General features: G+C 33.4%; 1 protein-coding gene across 6 annotated transcripts in view; it reads right to left on the reverse strand.

The window, feature by feature from the left end:
- Positions 1-24,385, reverse strand: part of LOC137623244 (echinoderm microtubule-associated protein-like 2) — a 131,856-nt gene that overhangs the window by 38,041 nt on the left and 69,430 nt on the right. For 3 of the 6 annotated variants that reach the window (XM_068353991.1, XM_068353988.1, XM_068353987.1), the window contains exons 5-16: positions 16,216-16,293; positions 15,381-15,548; positions 14,247-14,384; positions 13,605-13,677; positions 12,193-12,246; positions 3,713-3,814; positions 3,153-3,257; positions 2,574-2,808; positions 2,081-2,235; positions 1,842-1,967; positions 1,554-1,685; positions 1,066-1,203 (exon numbers count right to left, since the gene is read on the reverse strand). In XM_068353991.1, the coding sequence (XP_068210092.1) occupies positions 1,066-1,203; positions 1,554-1,685; positions 1,842-1,967; positions 2,081-2,235; positions 2,574-2,808; positions 3,153-3,257; positions 3,713-3,814; positions 12,193-12,246; positions 13,605-13,677; positions 14,247-14,384; positions 15,381-15,548; positions 16,216-16,293 (1,504 nt within the window). The remainder of the gene's footprint in view (positions 1-1,065; positions 1,204-1,553; positions 1,686-1,841; positions 1,968-2,080; positions 2,236-2,573; positions 2,809-3,152; positions 3,258-3,712; positions 3,815-12,192; positions 12,247-13,604; positions 13,678-14,246; positions 14,385-15,380; positions 15,549-16,215; positions 16,294-24,385) is intronic. The other 3 variants (XM_068353992.1, XM_068353990.1, XM_068353989.1) reach the window with 2 other exon arrangements.

Genomic DNA, 24,385 nt, shown 5'->3' on the forward strand with positions numbered 1-24,385 from the left:
TTATTTGACTAAAGGAAAAAACTGAAAGGTTTTTCAATTAAAAAGTTCCTTTGAAATAGAATTTAAAACATTTAAGCTAAGAAAGAATGAACAAAACGTCAGAATCGATTTACTCTTACTGCAAAGTGAAACCGTGATACACTCTCTCTCTATCGTAACGATAGAGCGCATGTTGAACGTCCTGAACGTCAACAACTGCGTAGTCTAAAAAACTAAACGTTAGTTCATCTTTGAAAACAGTACGAAGACTATCAAAGAAATTCTTTCATAAAACATTAAATTTAAAAAATTTTAAATTCTTTAAATACGATATAACGGGCTCAACGTTGATTAACTTCGGTTCCAAGTTAGGACCGCCTACTATCAGGAAAGGTCGCATATAAACAAAACATAAAAATTTATTTTTATATGTTTATAAATGGAAAGTTAATCGAAGAGGCCTAATAATGGCGGAGAGATATAAAATATATAGATCTATAACGTGTTAAGCAAAATTACTAAAAACCTAAACACACTTCCGTCTAAGGGAAGGGTCGGCCATTTAAAAGTGAAAGAGAGTCCATACTCTCTTTGTCACCATAATTAAATCTATCCAAAACGAGTTCAAGTTTTGAGATGAGATAAAACACCTGCATAGCGAAAGCTCAAAACTAGAATAGTGTACTTCACCAAATAGTTGTGAAAACAAATCCAGTTAGTAACAGCGTATTAGTAGGTCTTGCCGGTAGCCCGACAGAGAGAAAATTGGTTCTTTGTTTGCTTGGAGTACTAAGTACCTGCTCGACAGATGGCGCTGTTGATGTACACCCCCACCTGCATAGCGATCGCTGGCGTATTTTGACCGTAGGTTTTTCTGTCGAGCAACAGAGTTGCAGCTATATGATCACCGGCTAAGTTTAATATTGAAAATTTATTATTGGTAAACGACAATACACTAACAATAATAAACATTTGAGTTTCAACAAAATGAAGGCTTTAATACAACAAAAGTTAATAAAGTTAAAACAAAGAAGTATGTAGTAATTAATCCAAAATTTATTCATTCAGAAGAAAAAACAATCTAACCTGAATGGGTTCATTGCCATCTTGGTGCTGGGAGTACATTTCACGAGTTTCTGAATCCATTACAAACCACCTTCCACTTGTCGTTCCAATGATCACGATCTCGCCATTGTTAGAAAACGCAGCAGACTGGGCGTGTTCCTTCAAACATTTCGTTAACAGTGAGTTAAGCAAATTCAACAAATCAACTGACTAAATGATGTTTAAATCAAAATTATTATTAAATGCACCACACATCAGCCTTTCTAATCTCCAGATACTCTGGAAATCATAGCAATACCATACAGTACTATGAATATGTTAGATTGATAATAAAATGTTTTAAATTGTGGCCTATAGAACTTTAAGTTAAGTTCCATTCATGAATTCTACAGAGAAATGCGTAATGAAAAAAAATTCTGTATCTAAATTAGATGATACATAGATTGTGACAAGTTATCATAACAGTTGGTTTTCTTATTTTTTATGAGCTTTGCTCCTCTATTCCTCACCCCAATGTCTTTGCTCCACACAATTGTGTGAGCCATGGTGTCCCACAAATAACACGTCCGATCATAGCCAGCAGTCAAAAACTGATGATGTCCAGGGTGTGGAGCCAGTGCCCATAATTCCTCTGTGTGTCCCTGTAGTAAGATAAAAGAGGTCACTAATTTATGCTCTGATAACACTAATGCATCAAAATGCAAATGAAGAACACTGATGTGTTATAGGGTTCAAAACAGAATAATTTCAGGTCATCAAATCATTCAATAGGACTATTTCCCTTGTTGGATCCATACCTGCATGACTGGTCTCAATGGGAAAGTGAAAGTGCCTCCTAAAACAGAGTTGCGAGTGGTACCTACAACCAACTGATTTCCTCGACCTGATGTAACAACACGAGGTGATCCATACTGCTCTGGCATCTGAAATATTGATGTGCTCCTTTAATGTCATAATTTCTGAAAGATGAAATATCAAACACTCAGTGTTGTACAGTACAGTACTTCCAAATTTGAGAGTAACTTGAGCATCTCACCTCGATCACATTGCCTGTGCGTTCAAGATCTCTGTCCCATTCAACAATGCGACCATCTTTTCCACCAGTGATTATTCCTCCATCCTTTTGCACCAATATGGAGAACACAGGTCCTTCATGAGCACCACGGACCATCTTATAAACAGTGTTACCACCTATAAAATCAAGTTTTAGATGAATTTTAGGGCCACCAAAAGTTTTCATATAATTTATTATTCTCTAAAATACTGGAAAATCAAAATGAGACAGTTGAACCAGTATTCCTGCAGTAGGTTACACATAGGGTGATCACCATTCAATATTTTATTAGTTATGAATATTTAAGTAGCCAGGTAATAATAGCTATGTAAAAATATATATATATATATATATATATATATATATATATATATATATATATATATATATATATATATATATATATATATATATATATATATATATATATAATATAATATACTGTGTGTGTGTGTGTGTGTAAAAAATTACTTACCTCTCTGCCAAATCAAAAGGTTACCATTTGAGTCACCAGAAATCACATTTCCTGTATCTGTGAACGAGATGGAAGTCACATACTTTGGGCGCTCCCTGTTTTCAAATATTCCCATTCGCTTAGCAAGCATCCCACTCTCATAATTCCAAAATGAGATGTGGTTTTTTCCACAGGTGATGATTGTGCTGCGATCAACAGGGGAGAAATCAACAGCCAACACCTGGTCTGCTGAACACTGCAAGCAAGATAGTGTATGTTAGTATGTACTGATGATAATCTATGTGAAACAATGCATGTAAATCATACATGTTGGTATGTACTGATAATGATCTATGCGAAATTGAAGGTGTAAATCATACATGTTGGTACAGTATGTACTGATAATAATCTATGTGAAATTGAATGTACAGTATGTAGTACAGTACAAGGTATTTAGTTTAGATGGGAATAACATACCTTTATACCTCACTCTTAGTATATTCTTCTCCGTAACTTGAAAACCATGAATTATATGTAGCCTGGTTAGGCTAAAAAAAATTGGAAGCAGTTTCTTAGAGAATATGAACAAAGAGTACTAACCTTAGTCTCTAAAAGCTTATAGCCACGTTCACCTCGGGACCAGTCCCATACAGACATATTGTGATCAGGGGCTTCATCCACAGCTACTAACAAACTGCCACCATCCTGAAAACATTTATATATATTCTGTTTGAATTATGTTCTAAATAAAATTAAACTCTAATCCTACAGCTAAAAATTCTCAAAGAATGGATTTTTTTTTTTATAGCACAACTGACGTTACAGTATATGGTGGGAAACTACTGCCTAAGGTATTAGTTTGTATTTTGCACAATACTGTGTAATATTAGGGTACAAATAAAAATTTCAGTTGATGAACTGATTAACTTATATTAAAACAAAATATGAATATAAATTTCTCAAATAGTCTACTGATGGATCACTCGACTCTAAACATGAATTGCAAACCTAATACAGTATTCAATAAACAAAATGTTAATTTCTGAAAGGTCTCATTTAATGCCATGTGCTTTACTGCAAATATAAGGTTATACATTTATATAAAAATCCATAACTATACAAAAAATGCTTTGGAAAACATAAGCTTCACATTTACTTACAGCTTTTGAAAAGGCTAAGCAAGCCACAGACCGTTCAATATCGCTGATTCCAATCACGTGCAGAGTATTGAGGCTGACGCTATCCCACACACGAATGTGAGGCTGATGAAAAAGTGTCAAAATTATTAGTAACAAGTAAAAGATGACTTCCACTAACTGAAAATATCAAAACTACAGCATGCTAATTTGTCATATCCAAGCATGTTTTAAAAATTTTTTAGAGACAAGGTTTGCTCATACATGTAAAAATGCAATGGCATGGTTATGAGTTTAATCAAGATTTCACAAATACAATATACATAAAAAAAAGTAAAATACACTATTATAAAGTGAAATTATGAGGTGCATTTACAGTCCAAGTTACAACAGCTAAAGAAATACAGAGTGCCAAACAACAAAAATTTCAGATACTTTTTCTCTTAAGAGTTTACTGGTTCATATTAAAATTCCGTCCATACAAAAGCTGACTGTTTTATAAGACTCCCTAAAACTAAAATTGAAAATCACTTAATCAAAATTGAAATAGAATCTTACGACTTTTAAAAGTAACTTTTTTTTTCTCCTCTGCAAAGATAGATCTTTACAGTATTTAAAAAACTAGATGTACACATTAACACTTGTCTTGCAGCTACAAAGCATAATAACCTTGATAACCACCATTTCTAAAGCTCTACTGTATTATTGAAATTTCATAAGAGGGTATTATTAATCTGCGATTATAATACAGTACTAGGATCCTACGATTTGCAGTTCATAAAAATTCAGCTAAAATACCATATTTTAAGGATATTTTGTTCAAGGAGCAGCATTATTGGAGTGTGCTCAAAACCCAATAAAATAAAAGAAATTTTTTTTATAAAATTAATTTCTATAGTTCATATTTCTTCTTTTTCGAAGCTGTTTAAAACCATATGCCTACCTAAAATTAGAAATTTCTCATTTTCTTTCCTTGTAAAAGGCCATACGGCCAGTCAAGTAAGGAGTTAATGTACAGGTTGATGGCAACAATCTAGGTGCTAGTGAACCATAATTCCTTTGAAATTTCAGTAATTTTTCAAATCAAAACAAAATATAAGCCTCTAAACATCACTGGTCTGTGGGGAGTGGGGGCCATGTTATGAACATCAGGTGAGTTTAGAAATAAATTATTAAAATAAGTTTATTATTTCTATAAAACTCCCTTGACATTCACTAAGTTTTACCTATTCCCACACTCTAATGGAGGTGGGTTAATGAAAGAAAGGGATAAAGTGAGGAAAGTAACAACCTAGGTCGATAAACTTTATTAATTATAGGAGACTCAACTAGTTCGACAGCACCACACACTTACCCATAATTAGATATGTCTGAGCCTGAAGGGTCTAGAAAAAGGATTGATCCCTTATACAACCAGATCTCTGAATGAAGAAAGCAATCCACAGTTGCACCCCACCTTTCCTGGGAAGCATCTATGAAGAGAGCTGTCCATAGCCCTCAATTCCTTGGACACTCTTAGGATAAACAAAGAGAATCTTCCTACCATTTCACTTGTTGAAATTGATTTTGCATCAATCAATAAATACTAGATACTCTGGAATACTAATAGAGGCCAGATCAAAGGACCTGTTCCAATGTTAAATAAAACTAAAAATCCTTCATCTTCAAGTGACTCAAAGAAATGAGCTTCTCTTAAAAAATCCTTAAAAGGCCTCATTGACATCTAAACCAAGAGATTTCATTTCCTTGAATTTCAAGAAAAAAATAATTTTCTCATGAAAAAGACCAAAAAATTAACAGTCCTTCCTTATTCCCAAGAAAGAATCTGTTGAATTGGACTCTGAAGCAACTTCTCCAAAATCTTTCCAGTAACTTATATAACCATACTAGTTTAATACAAATCTCTTCCAAACACTAGTTTAACATGAATCCCTTAAAAAATATTTTAAAAACTGCCATTTTCCAAAGAAAAAAGCAAATCAATCCATTCGAGAAAGGATCCATTAACTTCATAAAAAGAAAACCCATACCGAGACCAAACCATATGCCCAGAATAGGAATATCTCCAAACCATTCACAAGATAAAGGAGTCTTGGGAATCCCAAAGAATAAGATTAAGCAAGCATGTGTGTATCCAGACATTTGAAAATTCCAAAACTCCTTTCCTCACTGTCCCGCTGTATTGAAAAAAGGCTTCGCTATCAAAATCAATTTTAAACCTTTTAGAATCTAAACATCTTATGTACAGTATAAAAGAAGAGAGGGATCCAGGACCTCCTCTACCACAATCTTCCCTAGTCATTTTCCAATCCCTTCTACAAAGAATTTCCTTTGCTGAATTGTTTAGATAACATAGAAAAGGTTGTAGTTCCTTTGAAAAGTAAGGATCAAAAGGCAAGAGGGATTTGATATCTTTCTCAGACCACAGACAAGACCACTGTTCAAGTTGAATGTCTTCCCCATTCATGAATTGGGAAAAGATTCCTCATACTGGGATCCTAGGAAAGAACCATCATAATACTCTCCTGTAAAACCAAGTCCTGTAGCTATCCCAGCCAGACCTACAGCCAAAGCAAAGACAAAAGTGTAGTATAATTTATGGAAAAAAAAAAATCTTGAAACATAGTAGTTACTGAATGGTTACGAAAAAATGTGGTTCCCAAGAAATAGACTGTCACTTTGCATTCTAGAAGCTACTAGCTTTACAATTTGATCAAATTCTGGAATCAATATACAGTGAGTAACCAAAAAAGTGTATCTGACTGGAAACCATCTCAACTATAAAGGAACATACTTGTTCCATATGCTTACCCCACCATTTACAAAAACCATTTGAGCTTTTTGAAAAGCCACCTGAAATAGTCTTAAATAATTTATGTAACCTAAAATAAGGTTAAAATTCTGGTGACCATGTTTCTATCACAGAATATGCCAAAGAGATTTTCAATATTACTCCAAACTTTTATAACACCATTTCTTTGTCAACCAACTTTTTCAAACATTATATAAAAAACTTCCTTTGCTTCATTAATAATGGGTTTCAAATAATTAGCTTGATCTGAGGCACCAGCAAGGTTAGGCTCTTTATTTGTTCTTAAATAAAAAAAAATGCTTTTGTGGGATTTTCTTATCTATTTAAGATACACCAGGACCTCTAGTAATTGAAAGAGTGACGCTCCCGCAAAGCAATCAACTGACTGGTACTCTGAAACTGCAAATCAAAGTTCAAGGAGGTAGCTTATGGAACAGGTTAGGCTAGAAGCACTCATCAGACTTCTTGGATTTGCTAACATAGCATATGTGAAGCATATGAAGCTCACTACTATTAACCCTAAAAAGATAAAAAAAAATTACTTAAGAGTGGCATTTCAAAATATAATGAGGTCAGCTATCAGCTAAACATGACTCTTAAGAAGAACTCTTAGCAAACTATATTCCTCAATAGGTAGGTAAAGTAGTAGGTTGGTCAAGGCACCAGCCACCTGTTGAGATCCTACCGCTAGAGAGTTATGGGGTCCTTTGATTGGCCAGACAGTACTACATTGGATATCCTTCTCTCTGGTTACAGTTAATTTTCTCTTTGCCTAAACATACACCAAATAGTCAGGCATATTCTTTAGATATTCTCCTGTCCTCATACACTTAAAAACACTGAGATTACAAAACAATTCTTCTTTTCTCAAAGTTTTAACTACTGCACTGTAATTGTTCAGTGGCCACTTTCCTCTTGGTGGTAGAAGAGACTCTCTAGCTATGGTAAGCAGCTCTTCAAGGAGAAGGACACTGCAAAATCAAACCATTGGTCTTTCGTTTTGTACCATGCCACACTGTCTTGAGTTAGTTCTCGGGCAAACTGTTTCGTGTTATTTCTCTTCCTCTAATTTTGTTAATGTTTTTGTTGTTTATATCGACAATATTTACTTTAATGTTGTTACTGCTCTTAAAATATTTTATTTTTCATCGTTTCCTTTTCTCATTGTGCTATATTCCCCCGTTGGAGCCCCTGGGCTTATAGCATCCTGCTTTTCCAACTAGGGTTATAGCTTAGCAAATAATAATAATAATACAACAGAGTCTCACTGGTATTCATAGCAATTCTATGGGTTGTGGTAGCCTATTGGAAGTGTCCCTGACTGACAATCTACTGGAGTGGGGTTCGAGACTCTTTCAACTTGGTTAGTTTCCTGTAGTGTCTGCAACCTCACCATCCTTTTGAGCTAAGAATGGAGGGGGTTTTGGTGGAGCCTACAGGTTTACCTACAGAAGCCATTGCTTTGCCCTCCCTGGTCCTAGCTTGGGTAGAGAAGGGGCTTGGGCACTGATCATACATATGGTCAGTCTCTAGGGAATTGTTACTGTCCCTTGCCTCTGCTATTCATGACAATCTTTAAACCTTTATACATTTCCTATTAAAACATTAATTAACCGTGCCTCTGCTATTCATGACAATCTTTCAACCTTTATACATCTACCATTAATTAACCTAGTCACAAAAAACATTTGGATTGCAGGTAGGAAAAATATCTGAAGCTCTTAAACACTATATGAGAACTGAAAAGACAACGGAATTATGGTGTACCCATGCCTATATATTTACCATCACCCACAAGTTTAACTCAATACTTAACTAGAGGGGAGGAATCTGGCAAGGAAAGAATACAGTAAATTTCTAATTCTAGGGTAGTTTGCATTTAAACAGCTTTAAAAGAGAAACCATATGAACATCAGGGAAGTTTCATAGAAATAAATACTTTTAGACCAAGACCCCGTTAATCTGGAGCTGCAGCAATGGACTGAAGCAGGCATCAAAACTTCATTAATTGAGCTTGTATACTTTAAACTGCCATAAACCAGTACTGTAATGTATGGATGGGATTAATGAATTTGGGCTAAACTTGGGCCATTCCACAAACAAGTGCCTCTAGGTTAACACCCTAGAGTTACACTGTGAGGTACAGTATAGGTTAGAAGAGGTTGGACAGCAACATGGAAGAAAGAAGTGGCAAGAATAAGGTAAAGTAGAAGGATATAAAGCAAGCGCAGCTAAGGGCTGTACGAATGCTGCAAATACCCTTAAGAAATGCCTACAATGCATCATGTGAGGGGCAATTAAGGCATTACCTCTCCACAGGCCACCCAAAGAGGATTAACTGTAGTGGAATCGGACATACATTAGTTTTGTTTCATATTGGTCATCTTGATCATAATTATTTTCCTGTCACTTACAGTAGGTAGCCCTCTCTAGCTGATCCTTATTTTATCATATTACAGTAATAGGCAACCTCTTGGCTAATATATTTCAACCCAAAGACTACTGTAGCTATGTACTTAGTATGAAGTATTACATCACTAGGAAAAGCTTTTCCAGGACAACATTTAAAGTACAGTAGAGCAGAAATAATTTTCACAAGCAGCAGCAAACAGCATAAAGGGAAAAAGTGACGATATTATATTTGATTGATGAATTTCCTCCGTTTTCAAATCATACCTTAAATTGAAAAGCAACACCAGATTTCAATAGAAATATATGTGGCTTTGGTTACGATGCTTTGCTTGCAGACGTATCTTAATGTAGGACTTGAAAAATTTGATAAAAAATATGCAATAACCTCTAGTTATATGAAAGACTAGCCCAACTAAGCCACTTAACATGATACATACGCTCAACTATAGGCACTAATTAGGAGTACTATGTCAAAAGCCATTTTTTACTACAACTTTTCCCATCTAGAGACAAGAGGGTTACAATAAAAGCTTTTTGATATAATCTAGTTCTAAATAGCACTACAAAAATTAATATTAGTTCTTGAAAGGACCTCTAGTTCTATTCAAGAATTCAAAATTTTTAACACTAAAAATCACACCAAAGGCAAAAAAACTCAACACCTTAGTGCATAAAAACTGTCAGCAATGGTTTGATTTTAGAGAAAGAAGGAATAGATAAATGGAGAAAAAGCAAAAACAACACTCCTAGAGTAAACACCCGGAAAACTATAATGCTGTAAAGAAAAAAACTTTAAAAATAGTCTCTAAACACTGAAGCATGAAACACATGGTACAGAACATCAAAGCTACAAAAAAATGACTACAATATGTCATTCACTAGACCTCTCTAAATTACAGATCATTGACAGCATGCCTAGAAAGAATTAAGTTGGAAAGATATATCAATAAAGCTAACAACTGATAAAATTACCGCCAGCATCCTTATCTAGATGGCAGAGTGAGAACAGAAAATATTTTTGTTAAACATTCCAGTTCTCAAGTCTACCAAACTTTCCAAATGCTAAATTTTTCTTCTATCGCAAATATTTATTTCTTATCACTACCCTACTATCATCCACTTCTGCCAAGTATTTGGTATGCAAAATATCTGATATGTTATGCAAAATGTGTTATATAGATTTTTTTAGGATATGCTCAAGCCTTTTTAAGTGTTACTGTAAGACTGATGGTGGTGTTGGCATGCAGTTTAGCAGCAGGTTGTTTAGAAAGATTATAAGTAGAAATGTTTTTACGAGTTCAGTAACGGTGTTATTGTTTGAAAATTTAGGTGTGTTTTGTTAGGTATACAATATCTATCTATTATTAGTACAGTATTTGCTGATGAGTTCAGGGCTGAATGACTAGCTGATACTTGCACCTCACTTCATTTTGGCAGATTGTTTACAGCTCTGCATGCTATAAAAGTAACTCCCATTGCCATTTTCTGTCAGAGTTACTATTTACTAAAGCTGAATACATACAATAAATACCAATATATAACAGTTTGATTGTTCTTTTTAATCGGTACTTGCAAAATTATAAAAGTGGGACATCACCAACAAAAGACTAGTCTCAAATGCAATTGATAGTTATTAGTTTCAACACGGGATGCATGTTCCAGACTAGCAATACAAGAAAATGGACACCCTTCATTTTAAAAAACATATTCTGTAGTGTATCTGCAGTCACAAGGAGGCATAAATCAAAATTCTAGCATAATGGAAACCAAATGAAAATTGCATGAACAAAAAGCAACACCAATAGATGTCTTGAGACATTACAAAAATGGGGTAAATTCAAAATTGTACACATCTCGAATTCAACAAAAACTACAGATGCATTGTATCTCTCTAATGTGCACAGAAGATCAATTTTTCTTGACCAAAACTCTTTAACAAATAGAAGTCAACACCGATTTTAATTTTAGGGTTACGACAGGAGATCTCGCTAAGTGGTACTGTAACGTATTAAATAAGTAGTTACTTTAAGAAATTGAGGACAATTATACAGCAGGTACTTTCCCCTCTAGCTTTGACCTCATTAGCTCTTTTATCACCTTCTTTCATCTAATGTTATCTTCTATGATCTAGAATGCTGTATATTTAGGAGATCACTATATTAGCTATCACAACCCTCAGGTGCATCCGTGCTAATCAAGGACTTTCAAATTAGTGCTATTAACGGCACAAGTGTAGCCAGCAAGCAGTAGTGAGAGAAGGTGAGCATCAGCAGCATGGCTTCTCTGTTGCTAGAGTTAATGTACACACAGGGAACCCAATCGAGTTCAACTTTTTTAATTATAAAGGCTATCAAAAGTTGTCATTATTGTGCCTTCATAGAGATAAAAAAGCTGAAGCTAGCTATGAGCCAAGATGTATTATCTAGTGTGACACAAAATACTTCATGAACTGCTGTGGGGAGATATGGCTTTATGCTTTGAATAATGTACTTTATATTATATATATATAATTAAACTTTCAACCCTAAAGATTGATCAAATAATCTACTGAATTTACAAATTAAAGAGTAATTCACAGGAATTACAGTATTCATCTGGCCCTGGTATCAATGTACAGTACAGTCTAATTTTCCCTAAGCAACTAATGGCAGTACCTGGTGTAAAAATGTTGCTGAAAAAGATTCTCTACCATCTAATGAACTACACACTTTCAAAATCTAAACAAAATTACGCACAAACAACGTTTTTAAATTTTTCAACTGCTTTACAAAAAAGAATGCAGCGGGAATGCAATAAATAAAAACAGGTACTGTATTGCTAATACGATATCTTAATAAGTTTGAGAAAATCAAAGTAAAGTTATCCAACTATTTTCAAATTTTTAAATATTTCTTAATAATCTCTAGCACGGTATTATACTATACTATAGTCTAACCTTCCATCTACCAAACTACTATAAAATACAAGCAAATTTTAAGTTACTCGGTTGACCCTTGGTCTTTAGACACAAATTTATAAATTTAAGTATTTAATAAGCTCTAGAACTTTGCAAATTTACAGTAATACAATGAAACTAATGACATTAGCTGATGGTACAATCATCATGCAAATTTTCCCCAATTATTTTCAAATTATGACTATTCATCAGAAGACTATCAGTAAAAAATAAAAGCCATTCACCCTCACCATATGATCGTTATTTAATAAATTGTGCCATTAATTAAAAGAAATAATTCTATAGCTCAGTTTCAGGTTCCTTTAGGGGCAAACTGTTACATACCCACTCCTCGGCCTCTGGGCTCAAGGGATCCGACGGAGGGTTGAGGCGCCAAGACTGTTCAGCGGCAAGATCACGAGGGACACAAGACAATTATTTGAAGAACCAACTTTACATCATCAGAGTGAATCGAGTACGCTTCTCATGAATGAATAAACATCTTTTTTTCAAGGTTTAGGAGTACAGTACTATATGTGTAAACACATTTCAATTAGCATGAGAAAGCATAAGGCTTATCTTAAAAGCAATCAGCTGTGAAGAACTTCTTCAAATAATTTTAAAAATCAACTACAGAACATTCTGCATCAGCACAAATCCATTCAAGTTACTGTAAATAATTGTGCACTGCAAGCCAAATAAACACACGAAGTGATATTGTTAGAAATAAAGTGTGAAGTTTCTTCAAAAGTTTTATGTCACAACAAAAACAGCAATGATGCAGTTAATCACACCAAACAAGACATTGTATATTTGTAAAAGTGTTTTGTTTCTGTATAAAGAGAAGTCATGTGATCTTGTACTTCATGTTTTGGGAAATGTTCACAAAAATTATTAAGAAAACAGGAAGGGCTAAAGATTATGAAATTTACAATCACAAAAATTCTCCTGAAAAAGAAAACTGTAAGTAAAGTCCCCTATACTTTTGTTTTTTTATTTAGAGTCAAGTCAAGTCTGTCAATCTTCTTCAATGATTCTTAATTGAGTAAAACAATTATGTCATGTGTCTCACAAATCTTTTCCCAATGCTCTACTGCACTTAAACATTTTTTCAACAATTTATGGTTTCAAATGTAACATAATACTCAAAATTGAATGCTTACACTTCACTATGATAGCTTCAGCATTCAGCATTTGTTGAACAATATATTTCACACTGCAATCAGCATTAAAGCTGTGTGTATAACTGTCAAAGCTATGAAAAATTAAGCTGCATAAAGCTCTTATAGCCATTCATAAAATTTGTCATTTAACTAGAATGCATCTAGAAATGGAAAATTCCAGGTTAAATCTCTACAACTTTCCTTACAACTTTTTGGGCATACTTCAAAGAAACATATTGAGGGAAAAGTTCTTTAACCTAATTCAGTACACTAATACAGTATCCTCTGCAACAATACTTATAAAAAAATCCAGTCCACTTTATTAGGACAGACCAGTCTAAACTTGATGTCTTTAAGAGTCATTCTCAGAACAACAATATTTTCTATACAGGATTTTATTTCTACCAGTATGTCAATTGTTCCACAAAACGGAACACCAATTGCATTAACCTAACATGCACTAACACATTTCTTCAACAGATATTTCATAACAATCATCATTAATATACACAGAATATGGATCTATTTTGTTTCCATAATGTCTTCCCTCACACTTCAATCAACTCTTATCAAAATACTTTACTATATACATACCCTGGCATCACGACGGTCATGTCCGGCTGTTTGACCAGTTGCGATTAAAAGTTTGTTGGGATGGACTGCCAAGCTTGGGAAAGAAAAATGCAAGGCTCTCAAAAGAAAGGAAACAGAATGAGATCATAATCTCATTTACAGTGCAGTTTTTAGATCTACTTACAGTGTAGTCACATGAATAAAAAGATAATTACAGTATACTGTACTTTGAAATACACCACCGATTAAACTGAAATATACCAGCAGAAGCCATGTAAGATAAAAAAATAAAAAAATGCAATTGCACTGTTACAAAATAGACCTATACCACTTGAAAAATTAAATTACAGTATACAAAACCATTTTCAACATAAGGAAAAATACACTTGGAGAAGAACCACTTACAAGTGAAAAACTACAGTATAATTTTGCTAAATCCACATAACCAATTCTCTACAATATTTTGTTATCGACTAATTCACTATTTTGTTATATAGAAACTAAATCCATGTGCTATTATATTCACAATCATAATAGGAGTATCTGCAACCTACTATACTGTAAAGCATACACAGTAACTACTATCATTTGAAGATTAACCTCTCAACATTAGAAAATAATTATCTGCTAAGAGTATGTCTACCCTACATATATCATACATACCATTTGATATCATCTGTGTGACCCAAGTAGTGTCTTTGCATTTGATCTTCAACATTGTACAAGACTACAACAGCTGCCACAAAGTACACTATCTCACCCGTTGGTAATTGGTAAACATTGTTGCGGCAATCACGCCCTCTGCAAATTAAAAGAAAAAAATAAAATACGATCATGAAATGGAATGAAGTTTTCCAAGGCAACAAAATCAGTCTGAACAAATTCCTGAGGCAGGTATCAACAATGTAACATTACATTAAAAGCTTGATTACAAAATTAGAGAGAGATAAGAGCATTGAAGCAATGAGATTGCCTAATCCCTGATCTTCATTTTAGAGTGAATTGAAAAGGCCTGTGTAAAACAATTCTGAACCCTCACAGACCTGAGAAGCATCATTTGTTTTTAAAGAGAAAATACTGGACCCAAAGAAAGTTATAAAAAAAATGACATAACTCCAGAATAGGGGGTCTATGGGAATTGAATGAAAAAAATAAACGAAGATATACAGCAGTGTCAATAGAAGCTTGTAGGAAAACTGTGTAATACTTACAAATTGGGACCCCTTATGAAAAGTGTAACATCATTATTATTACTATTATTATTAGGACAAGCAAAATACTACAAGGCTAAAGCCCAGTGTAGGAAGGCCAAGAACCATTTATGAATAAATAACACTAAAAAAGTATAAGAAAATCATTAATCTTAAAAGTCAAACTGGTTTAACTTGAAAAAAAAAATAAAATATCACTTCAGCATAGAGAATTTTATTATTAGGATGAATACCATTGTAGACACTGTTAGTTGAAAAATCTCGATCAAACTAAACTACTGTCCACACTACATAAGAACATCAAAAACTACTATCCAAGAAAAGAATATTTCAAAATGGATGCAAAATTCTGCAAGAATTAACTTGACTTTTACCTAATGCATCATCTCTCCTAACAAAGATACATAAAATCAGAACATTCCATTACTTGATATGGACACTTCAGAATTCATTATGATAATATGCTAGGAATATAAGGATTGCACGTTCATGAGGTATTTAATATTAATATTTTCTTCATTTTAACTGCCATTATTCACCATTGAATTATTAAACTCCTATTTATCAACCCTTGTGATGAACTAACCTGTATCCATACACCCATTCAAGCTTGAGCTTTGCAGGTGGTGGGGAAGAGGTCCCATTGGGGACATAGGTCTCCCGGACAGGCGTTGGGACGTACAAGTTGATAGGGCGCCCGCGGAGGTACATCTTGACAATGCCTTCTTCGGCATTGTACTGGGCTTCTTTTGCTCTGGAAGAAGGGCAAGAGATTTTCATTATTCAAGAATAATCATTGTCTAAAAAGGGTTCCACCCATGCTACAAAGACCTCTAGTGTATTGGTATGCCACTAAAATTGTAAATTAGTTACTTTATTGACTATATTTTCCCAACCATGTGGGGTTAAAGTGGTCTATAATTGGAAATCTTTAATTAGCATCTATAAAAGCATTACCTTCTAAAATAAAACATTAAACTAGACTATTTCAACTATCCCCATTAGTTATGAAGATTATTCTACCTGGAGGCCTTTATTAATTTAGTCTTGGCTACTAAATGTCTATAGCTGCTATGGCCAACTGCACCATTAAGAGAACCATTAAATGAGACTAGAAAATGTGTGTGCAATGCTTCTTCTAATATGCATAAATGTAAATATTATTTATGCACTACAAACGTTTATACAAATGCATATACAGCAAATATGTATATATATAAAAAAAATTGCAAGACAAATAACAAATGTCAAAACAACAACGTGAGAAAGAGAAAAGAAAAAACGTAGCCACAAATATGATAAAAACTTACACCGAACCTGAAAACTAAACCAAAAATAACATACGAAATTAATGAAACGTATAGGGTGCAAAAAAAAAAAACAATACTGTAATGGCATTTCTAGATATAAGAATTCTTTACCCGTGCCGACTAAGGTTGAGCTGCGAATTGGATGACCGGAGATGGTTCAAGTTGTGGAGGGACCCGCTGTTAGGTCGTCTGCAATAGCAACAAGAAGACGACCATGCAAGGTTAGGTCACAGCCGCACAGACACACAAAAACACAAAGATGAAATTTGTAACAAAAGGAAGGAAGGTAGAAGTTACTGAATTTGCAAAATAATATGTAAATGAAGAGTACCATTTCAAGATGTAATATCTTTGCACTGAGTACAAATCTTTCAAGATGGTACAAGCAGTACTGTATTTTACTATACTGTAGTTCTTCAGTATGCTCCACAAAACTTTAAATTCCTTTTCATCAATAGCAAAGTACATTTCATTTAGTTACATCTTGAGTGATACACAGCTAAAAATATCTACGAGAGAAAGATTAAATAAAACAGATGAAGCAGAAAGCAATTTCACTTCAGCCACACATTCAAAACATCCAAAAGTATCAGTCCACTGATTGCTTCATTTCACCATTACCAAAGAATAGAAGAATCAAGACATTTGTTCTTTCAAGGCACATTTTGGCATACAAACAAACATTCCAACGCCTCACCTCTTACTGCCTTTATTGTGAGGGATGTTTTCCTGGTCTTTACACTTTACACACACAAAAAAGCCCTACACCCTCAGGACTCACAAGATTTGTTTGTCGTATACATTCTTTAAATATCTAAAGGATCTTGTAGCATAGTAGAGTTAAAAGTTAAATTCATGTTATCATAGGACTTGAGAAAAATATTAAAGACTAGCTTCTTGAAAGTCTCTATAAATTTATCTTAATTGTGGTATCAGGTGGGAGCTTGTTATGCAATCTCAAGAACCCACAGTCAAGGTGCAGCTTTTATCCAATAACTAGGAACTATCTAACTATTCTCATATCGACACGATGTGTAGGAATTATCTTGAATTTTTTGGACGTCCAGTTCTGATAACTTGCGTAACTGCACTTGTCTTGAAAAAAAATCTAGCTTTAATAGACAGCCAGTGACCTTCAACAAATAGAGGTTAATAATTTCTTGGGGTGTAACACCTTTTGTCAATCTTATTTGTTTGTTTTAAAACTTCTAGAGTTATACTTTGGGTAGGTTGCAATAGTCAATTCAAGCAATAACAGTTAATCCCAAGTTTTTTTAACAGAATATTCATCCAGATAATGGGACCAAGCCATCATCAATATTTATTTGGATGTCACCAAGGTTTCCAAAAGTTTTTATTTTTAACCACAATAAACAATGATTCATTTTCATTAAACCTCAAATAGCTTTACTTTACTCCATGTTACTTTAATACTCGTGAGAGACCAATATAACAGTTCTGAGCCTCTGACCCCTGTTAATACATTTGAGAAACACATTAGGTCTGTCTCTTCTTCAATTATACAAAAAATTGGCTTATTGAGAGAGGTTTTCAAGATTTTTGGTGATCAATCTATTCTGAAGAAGTGTTTTAATTCTTTAATTTTGCCTTGTTTCGAGTATTGTTCTCCTGTCAGGTCTTCAGCTGCTGATTCTCACCTTAATTTATTGGACAGAAACTTAAATTTCTTATTCCTGATCTAGATTTTAAGCTCTGGCACCGGTGTTCAATTAGTTCATTACGCATGTTGCGTAAGATTTTTCATAATTCTGACCATCCTTTACATTCAGATCTTCCTGGACAGTTCCATCCTGTCCGTAATACTAGGTATGCAGTTAATTCTAATAGTAAGGCATTCTCCATCATGAGGCCCAATACTGCACAGTACTCTTAAGTTTTATTTCAACTGTGACCAAGTTGTGGAATGATCTTCCTAGTCGGGTAGTTGAATCAAAAGTTCAAACTCGCAGCAAATGTTTTTATGTTGACAGGCTTACACTAGTCCTTTTATCAAATATCTGTTTTAATGTTGGTAATGTTTTTAAACTATTTTAATTTTCGTTATTTCTTACATCGGTTATTTCCTTATTTCCTTTCCTCACTGGGCTATTTCTCCCTGTTGGAGCCCTTGGGCTTATGGCATCTTGCTTTTCCAACTAGGGTTGTAGCTTAGCTAGTAATAATAATAATAATTATAGTTCGTATGATCAATAATAAATTCCAATTTGTACTACATTATAGATTCTGATAACCAAGTAGTATCTTAAATACTCAAAAGCTTCACAATCAACAATGGAACGTAAATAATTTAATAGTACATTAATGGATGTTGTAGGATATCTATAGTTCGTATAAGTGTCAAAAGCAGCACTAAGATCAAGTAAAATACGAATGTAACAATTAAAGGTATAAAGGCCACTCATGAATGGCAGGAGCAAGGGACATTGACAATGCCCTAGAGACTGACCATATATACATAAGCAGCTCTTCTAGGAGGACACTCGAAAATCAAACCATTTTTTCTCTAATCTGTACCATAGGCTTCCACTGTCTTGGGTTAGTGTTCTCTTGCTTGAGGGTACACTCGGGCACACTATCCTATCTAGTTTTTCTTCCACTTGTCTTGTTACAGTTTTTATAGTTTATATAGGAAATATTTATTTCGGTGGTGTTGCTATTCTTAATATATTTAATTTTTCTTTTCTTCACTGGGGTATTTTCCCTGTTGGAGCCCCTGGGTTTATATCATCCTGCTTTTCCAACTGGGGTTGTAGCTTAGCAAGTAATAATAATATGATCAGCGTCCAAGCCCCCTCTCCATCCAAGCTACAACCAAGGCGGACCAGGTAATGGCTGCCGATGACTCAGCAGATAGATCTATTGTCTCTCCAAGGATGGTGAGGATGCAGCGATCAAAGAAACCAACGAGTTTGAGCGGGACTCGAACCCCAGTCTGGCGTTCACCAGTCGGGGAAGTTACCACATTGGCCACATTCATCATTTCCTGATCATTTGTGAGAATTTAAGAGTAGAATATTGTTGTTTCTAATTCTGCCATCGGCGAAATTTCCACTTGAAATAGATTTTGTGACAACAATTGGTATACCATTCATTGTTTTATAATTTCTTTCCTTGATTGTAGCAGAGGCTTATGCGGATTTCATTACCAATAGATCATTTCCTTAACTTTGTCAGCACAAGTCATTCTATCATTTGTTGGTATTAACATTTGAGTGTTATTTTGTTGAATTCAAAACTTTTGACTAGATTATCAATTTTCTTTGCGAGATTCTACATTTAAATTAATAACTTAGACAGAATTGGAATAGTTGTCAACAAATTTCCAAATATGGCACCTAAACTCGGCAATTCTCGTTACTCAGGATCTAATCCCAGTTCTGCCATTTTCACAATCACATTTTCGCGTTATTTATTTGCTAATTGCATTTGGGCAAATTAGGCCAGAGCCATACCAATTGCTTTACATTTTCATCATTGATGGTGTTAATATAAATACGTTTTGTAATAGGTATCACAATGTTAGTATCCTACCCAATGTTTTATTCCTCCTTTACCAGATTTCGAAAAATAATGTGCAAAGCAGAATATATTTCTTGCAAATTATCATAATCTACGGGAATACTACTGACATTGTGACATGACGTCCACGCTCTTAGTGGCTCAAGTAAATCAAGTAAAAGAGGTTTTTAATTGAAGTATTTCATGACCCATTTTCAGTATCCTATAACTCATTTCAATTTACTCTTCCCTGCAAAAAATAACCCCAATAAGATAAGGCTTATTGCTCGACATTTCTTTAACATGATCATTATAATCATTATTAATAAAATTGTAAAATCATGATCATTACTTTTTTTAAACCAAAAAAAAATTGTCGATGAATAAAAGTACGGTGAATGCAAATTAACCATCAAAGGCCAAATATGAAACATTAAAATTAATTAATATTAAAATTTTGTACAGATATGGGTACAGGTGATATCTGACAAGGCCAAAGTTGATGCATTTGTTACGTTGGTAAAAACAAAAGACTTAACAATCCTGGTACTGGTCAGGGTTGAAAGAATTCTTTTAACCCTGGTATTGGTGACGGTAATAAAAATAGAAGAGATTACAGTCTAAAACGGATATTGCGTTGAAAGAATTCAACTATAAAAATGACACGCTCGCAATAGCACGATGATTAAGTTTACTGGTAATGCATGAAAAAATATGTAACCAGAAAAAATAACGTACAATTAGAACATTTGATTGTTTACAGAAAATGTTCATGGTTACAGGAAAACTTAATGTTTATAAAACATATTACTGTACAACCAGACAAATTTAAATGCTTTTACATTAGTTTCGTGAACAGGATTATTGGAAACTATGCCCAGCTAAAGAGAATGTGACAACTGGAATAGATAACCGATAAACAACGAAACTGAAAAACAAACAAAAATATTTTGAAACTTCATCTGCCACACGTTTTGGGAACCTCCGAGAGAGGGTTGTCAGGTTGGTCTTTTTTTAGGCCAAACACTTCAAATTTGGCCTTTTGTAGGCCAAACACTTCAAATTTGGCCTTTTTTTAGGCCAAACACTTCAAATTTGGCCTTTTTTTAGGCCAAACACTTCAAATTTGGCCTATTTTTAGGCCAAACACTTCAAATTTGGCCTTTTTTTAGGCCAAACACTTCAAATTTGGCCTTTTTTAGGCCAAACACTTCAAATTTGGCCTTTTTTTAGGCCAAACACTTCAAAATTGGCCTTTTTTAGGCCAAACACTTCAAATTTGGCCTATTTTTAGGCCAAACACTTCAAATTTGGCTTTTTTTTAGGCCAAACCCTTCAAATTTGACCTTTTTTTAAAAATGGTTGGCCGTTAGCAATATCATAAAAAAAAGTTTAGCCTTAAATGTTATATTTTTGGCTATGTTTTACTAATGGGTTGGGCTTTTAAACATTCTTTTGATTAGAAGTTGGCCTTTTCTCACTTAGAAAACCTGGCAACCCTGCTCCGAGAAACCCAACTAGCACGAACCTTACCAACTGAAAGCTCCCCTTTGAACTGTTCCGGTTATGCTGTTCTGTGTCCAAGATTAAATCCATCTGTTCTTTACTTACCGTTCAAGCATGTTTCCTGGCATGGTTTCTATAATTACTTCTCGCTGGCTACACTACAACATAAGCGTTACTATAAATCTAGGTCTATTCTTGTTAAGCTTTCAACCAGGAAAATAAAAACATTCTGGTATCTGTACAAAAAAAGCAAAGCTTCTGGAAGCAACATATAGCCATGCTCGCTACTAGGTTTTCTTTAAAACACTGTCACTGACGAATTCAATATTTGGTATTTCAACACTAATCACTACAAAAGATCATAAATACACCCAAGTATCGATGTGTGAACGAGAACACGGTTTAAAAAATGTCAACAATAAGGCTGTAAAGAAAATTACTAAGATGAAATTGCTCTTGCCTTTCTAAATACAATATTCGTATCCAACTTCAACGTTTATTCATATGTACACGTTCTCAATGGTCTGTGAATTTCACAGACGCCGCATATTTGAGTTACTGTGTTTTCTTAACAGAATCATGCATTATTATTCACACATTTTTATTAGCTCATATTACCATTCCCTTGAACAAAACTTTCGGGATTGTCCCAAGTGAAATTTCATTAAATAATAATAATAATAATAATAATAATAATAATAATAATAATAATAATAATAATAATAATTAACGCATCCGATGTTTGCGAGAATGAAAAATTATCTTTATTTTTTCTAACTTATTGTCTAAAAATAAAAATCGCTTGAACATCCCTCGGAACTTACTTCATGCACAAAATTAATAAAACAACAGAGGACAAAGACACCCCAAAAATGTCTTGGCTAATTACGATAAATCAGAGCAGTAAATAAGTTTAATTACACGAAATATAAAAAAAAATCTACAATTGCTTATGATGACTGAACCAATTTGCTCTGTCTCCGACTTCGTTAAGATCAATTACCTTCATTTGTGTTTTTCTTATAGACGGTAACTGTAATTGATATCAATTAAGGCTCACATGATACTGTTTCTTGAAATATATATATATATATATATATATATATATATATATATATATATATATATATATATATATATATATATATATATATATATATATATATATATATATATATATATATATATATATATATATATATATATATATATATATATATACACACACACACAACTCATAAGAAAAAGTTAAGAAACGCTCTGCTAGAAATGATAGTCAAAAAATATACTGGTTTGATTCACAGATATAGATAGATAGATTATATATATATATATATATATATATATATATATATATATATATATATATATATATATATATATATATATATATATATATATATATAAACTATATAACTTACAACCCTACGTGGAAAAGCAGAATGTTGTAAGCTTTAGGATTCCAGCTGGGAAGGAAATAACGAACTAAATTATATATGAGAATTAATGAATAAAAAAACTAACTTAAGATCAGTAGCACCGTTAAAATAAATCTGTCAAATATAAATTATGAAGAGACTTATATCAACCTGCTCAACATGAAAACATTCTCTGCAGTTTGATCTTCTGAAGTTAAACACATACATAGATACATACACTCATAATATATATATATATATATATATATATATATATATATATATATATATATATATATATATATATATATATATATATATATATATATATATATATATAGATATATATATATTATTATTATTACTATCAAAGCTACAACCCTAATTGGAAAAGCAAAATGCTATAAGCCCAGGGGCTCCAATAGGGAAAATAGCCCAGTGAGGAAAGGAAATAAGGAAATAAATAACTGAAGAGAACAAATTAACAGTAAATCATTCTAAAAAAAGTAACGTCATAACAGATATGTCATATATAAACTATGAACAACTTCAAAAACAAATATGTCATATATAAACTATAAAAAGACTCATGTCCGCCTGGTCAACAAAAAAGCATTTGCTCCAACTTTGAACTTTTGAAGTTCTACTGATTCAACGACCCGATTAGGAAGCTCATTCCACAACTTGGTAACAGCTGGAATAAAACTTCTAGAGTACTGCGTAGTATTGAGCCTCATGATGGAGAAGGCCTGGCTATTAGAATTAACTGCCTGCCTAGTATTACGAACAGGATAGAATTGTCCAGGGAGATCTGAATGTAAAGGATGGTCAGAGTTATGAAAAATCTTATGCAACATGCATAATGAACTAATTGAACGACGGTGCCAGAGATTAATATCTAGATCAGGAATAAGAAATTTAATAGACCGTAAGTTTCTGTCCAACAAATTAAGATGAGAATCAGCAGCTGAAGACCAGACAGGAGAACAATACTCAAAACAAGGTAGAATAAAAGAATTAAAACACTTCTTCAGAATAGATTGATCACCGAATATCTTAAGAGACTTTCTCAATAAGCCAATTTTTTTGTGCAATTGAAGAAGACACAGACCTTATATGTTTCTCAAAAGTAAATTTGCTGTCGAGAATCACACCTAAAATTTTGAAAGAGTCATACAAATTTAAAGAAACATTATCAATACTGAGATCCGGATGTTGAGGAGCCACCGTCCTTGACCTACTTACAATCATACTTTGAGTTTTGTTAGGATTCAACTTCATACCCCATAACTTGCACCATGCACTAATTTTAGCTAGATCTCTATTAAGGGATTCACCAACCCCAGGTCTACATTCAGGGGATGGAATTGATGCAAAGAGAGTAGCATCATCTGCATATGCAACAAGCTTATTTTCTAGGCCAAACCACATGTCATGTATATATATATATATATATATATATATATATATATATATATATATATATATATATATATATATTATGTGTATATATGCTAAGAGGGGGAAGGAAGAGAAGACGATGGATTGACGGGATAAGCAACTCTACGGTTAGAGGCATAAAAAGTTATAAACAGACATGAGAGGAAGGACATGTCTGAGGTCTTTGTCCACTAATTAATCATATATATATATATATATATATATATATATATATATATATATATATATATATATATATATATATATATATATATATATATATATACATATAATGTATGTGTGCGGGTGCGCGCACATAAAAACTCGGTTATAATTTTTATATATCTTCAGAAAAACTTTCAAACTCAGCCTTAGTTTCAACATGAAATCACAACGGT

Source organism: Palaemon carinicauda, chromosome 30, assembly GCF_036898095.1.
Source record: "Palaemon carinicauda isolate YSFRI2023 chromosome 30, ASM3689809v2, whole genome shotgun sequence".
NCBI lineage: Eukaryota > Metazoa > Arthropoda > Malacostraca > Decapoda > Palaemonidae > Palaemon > Palaemon carinicauda.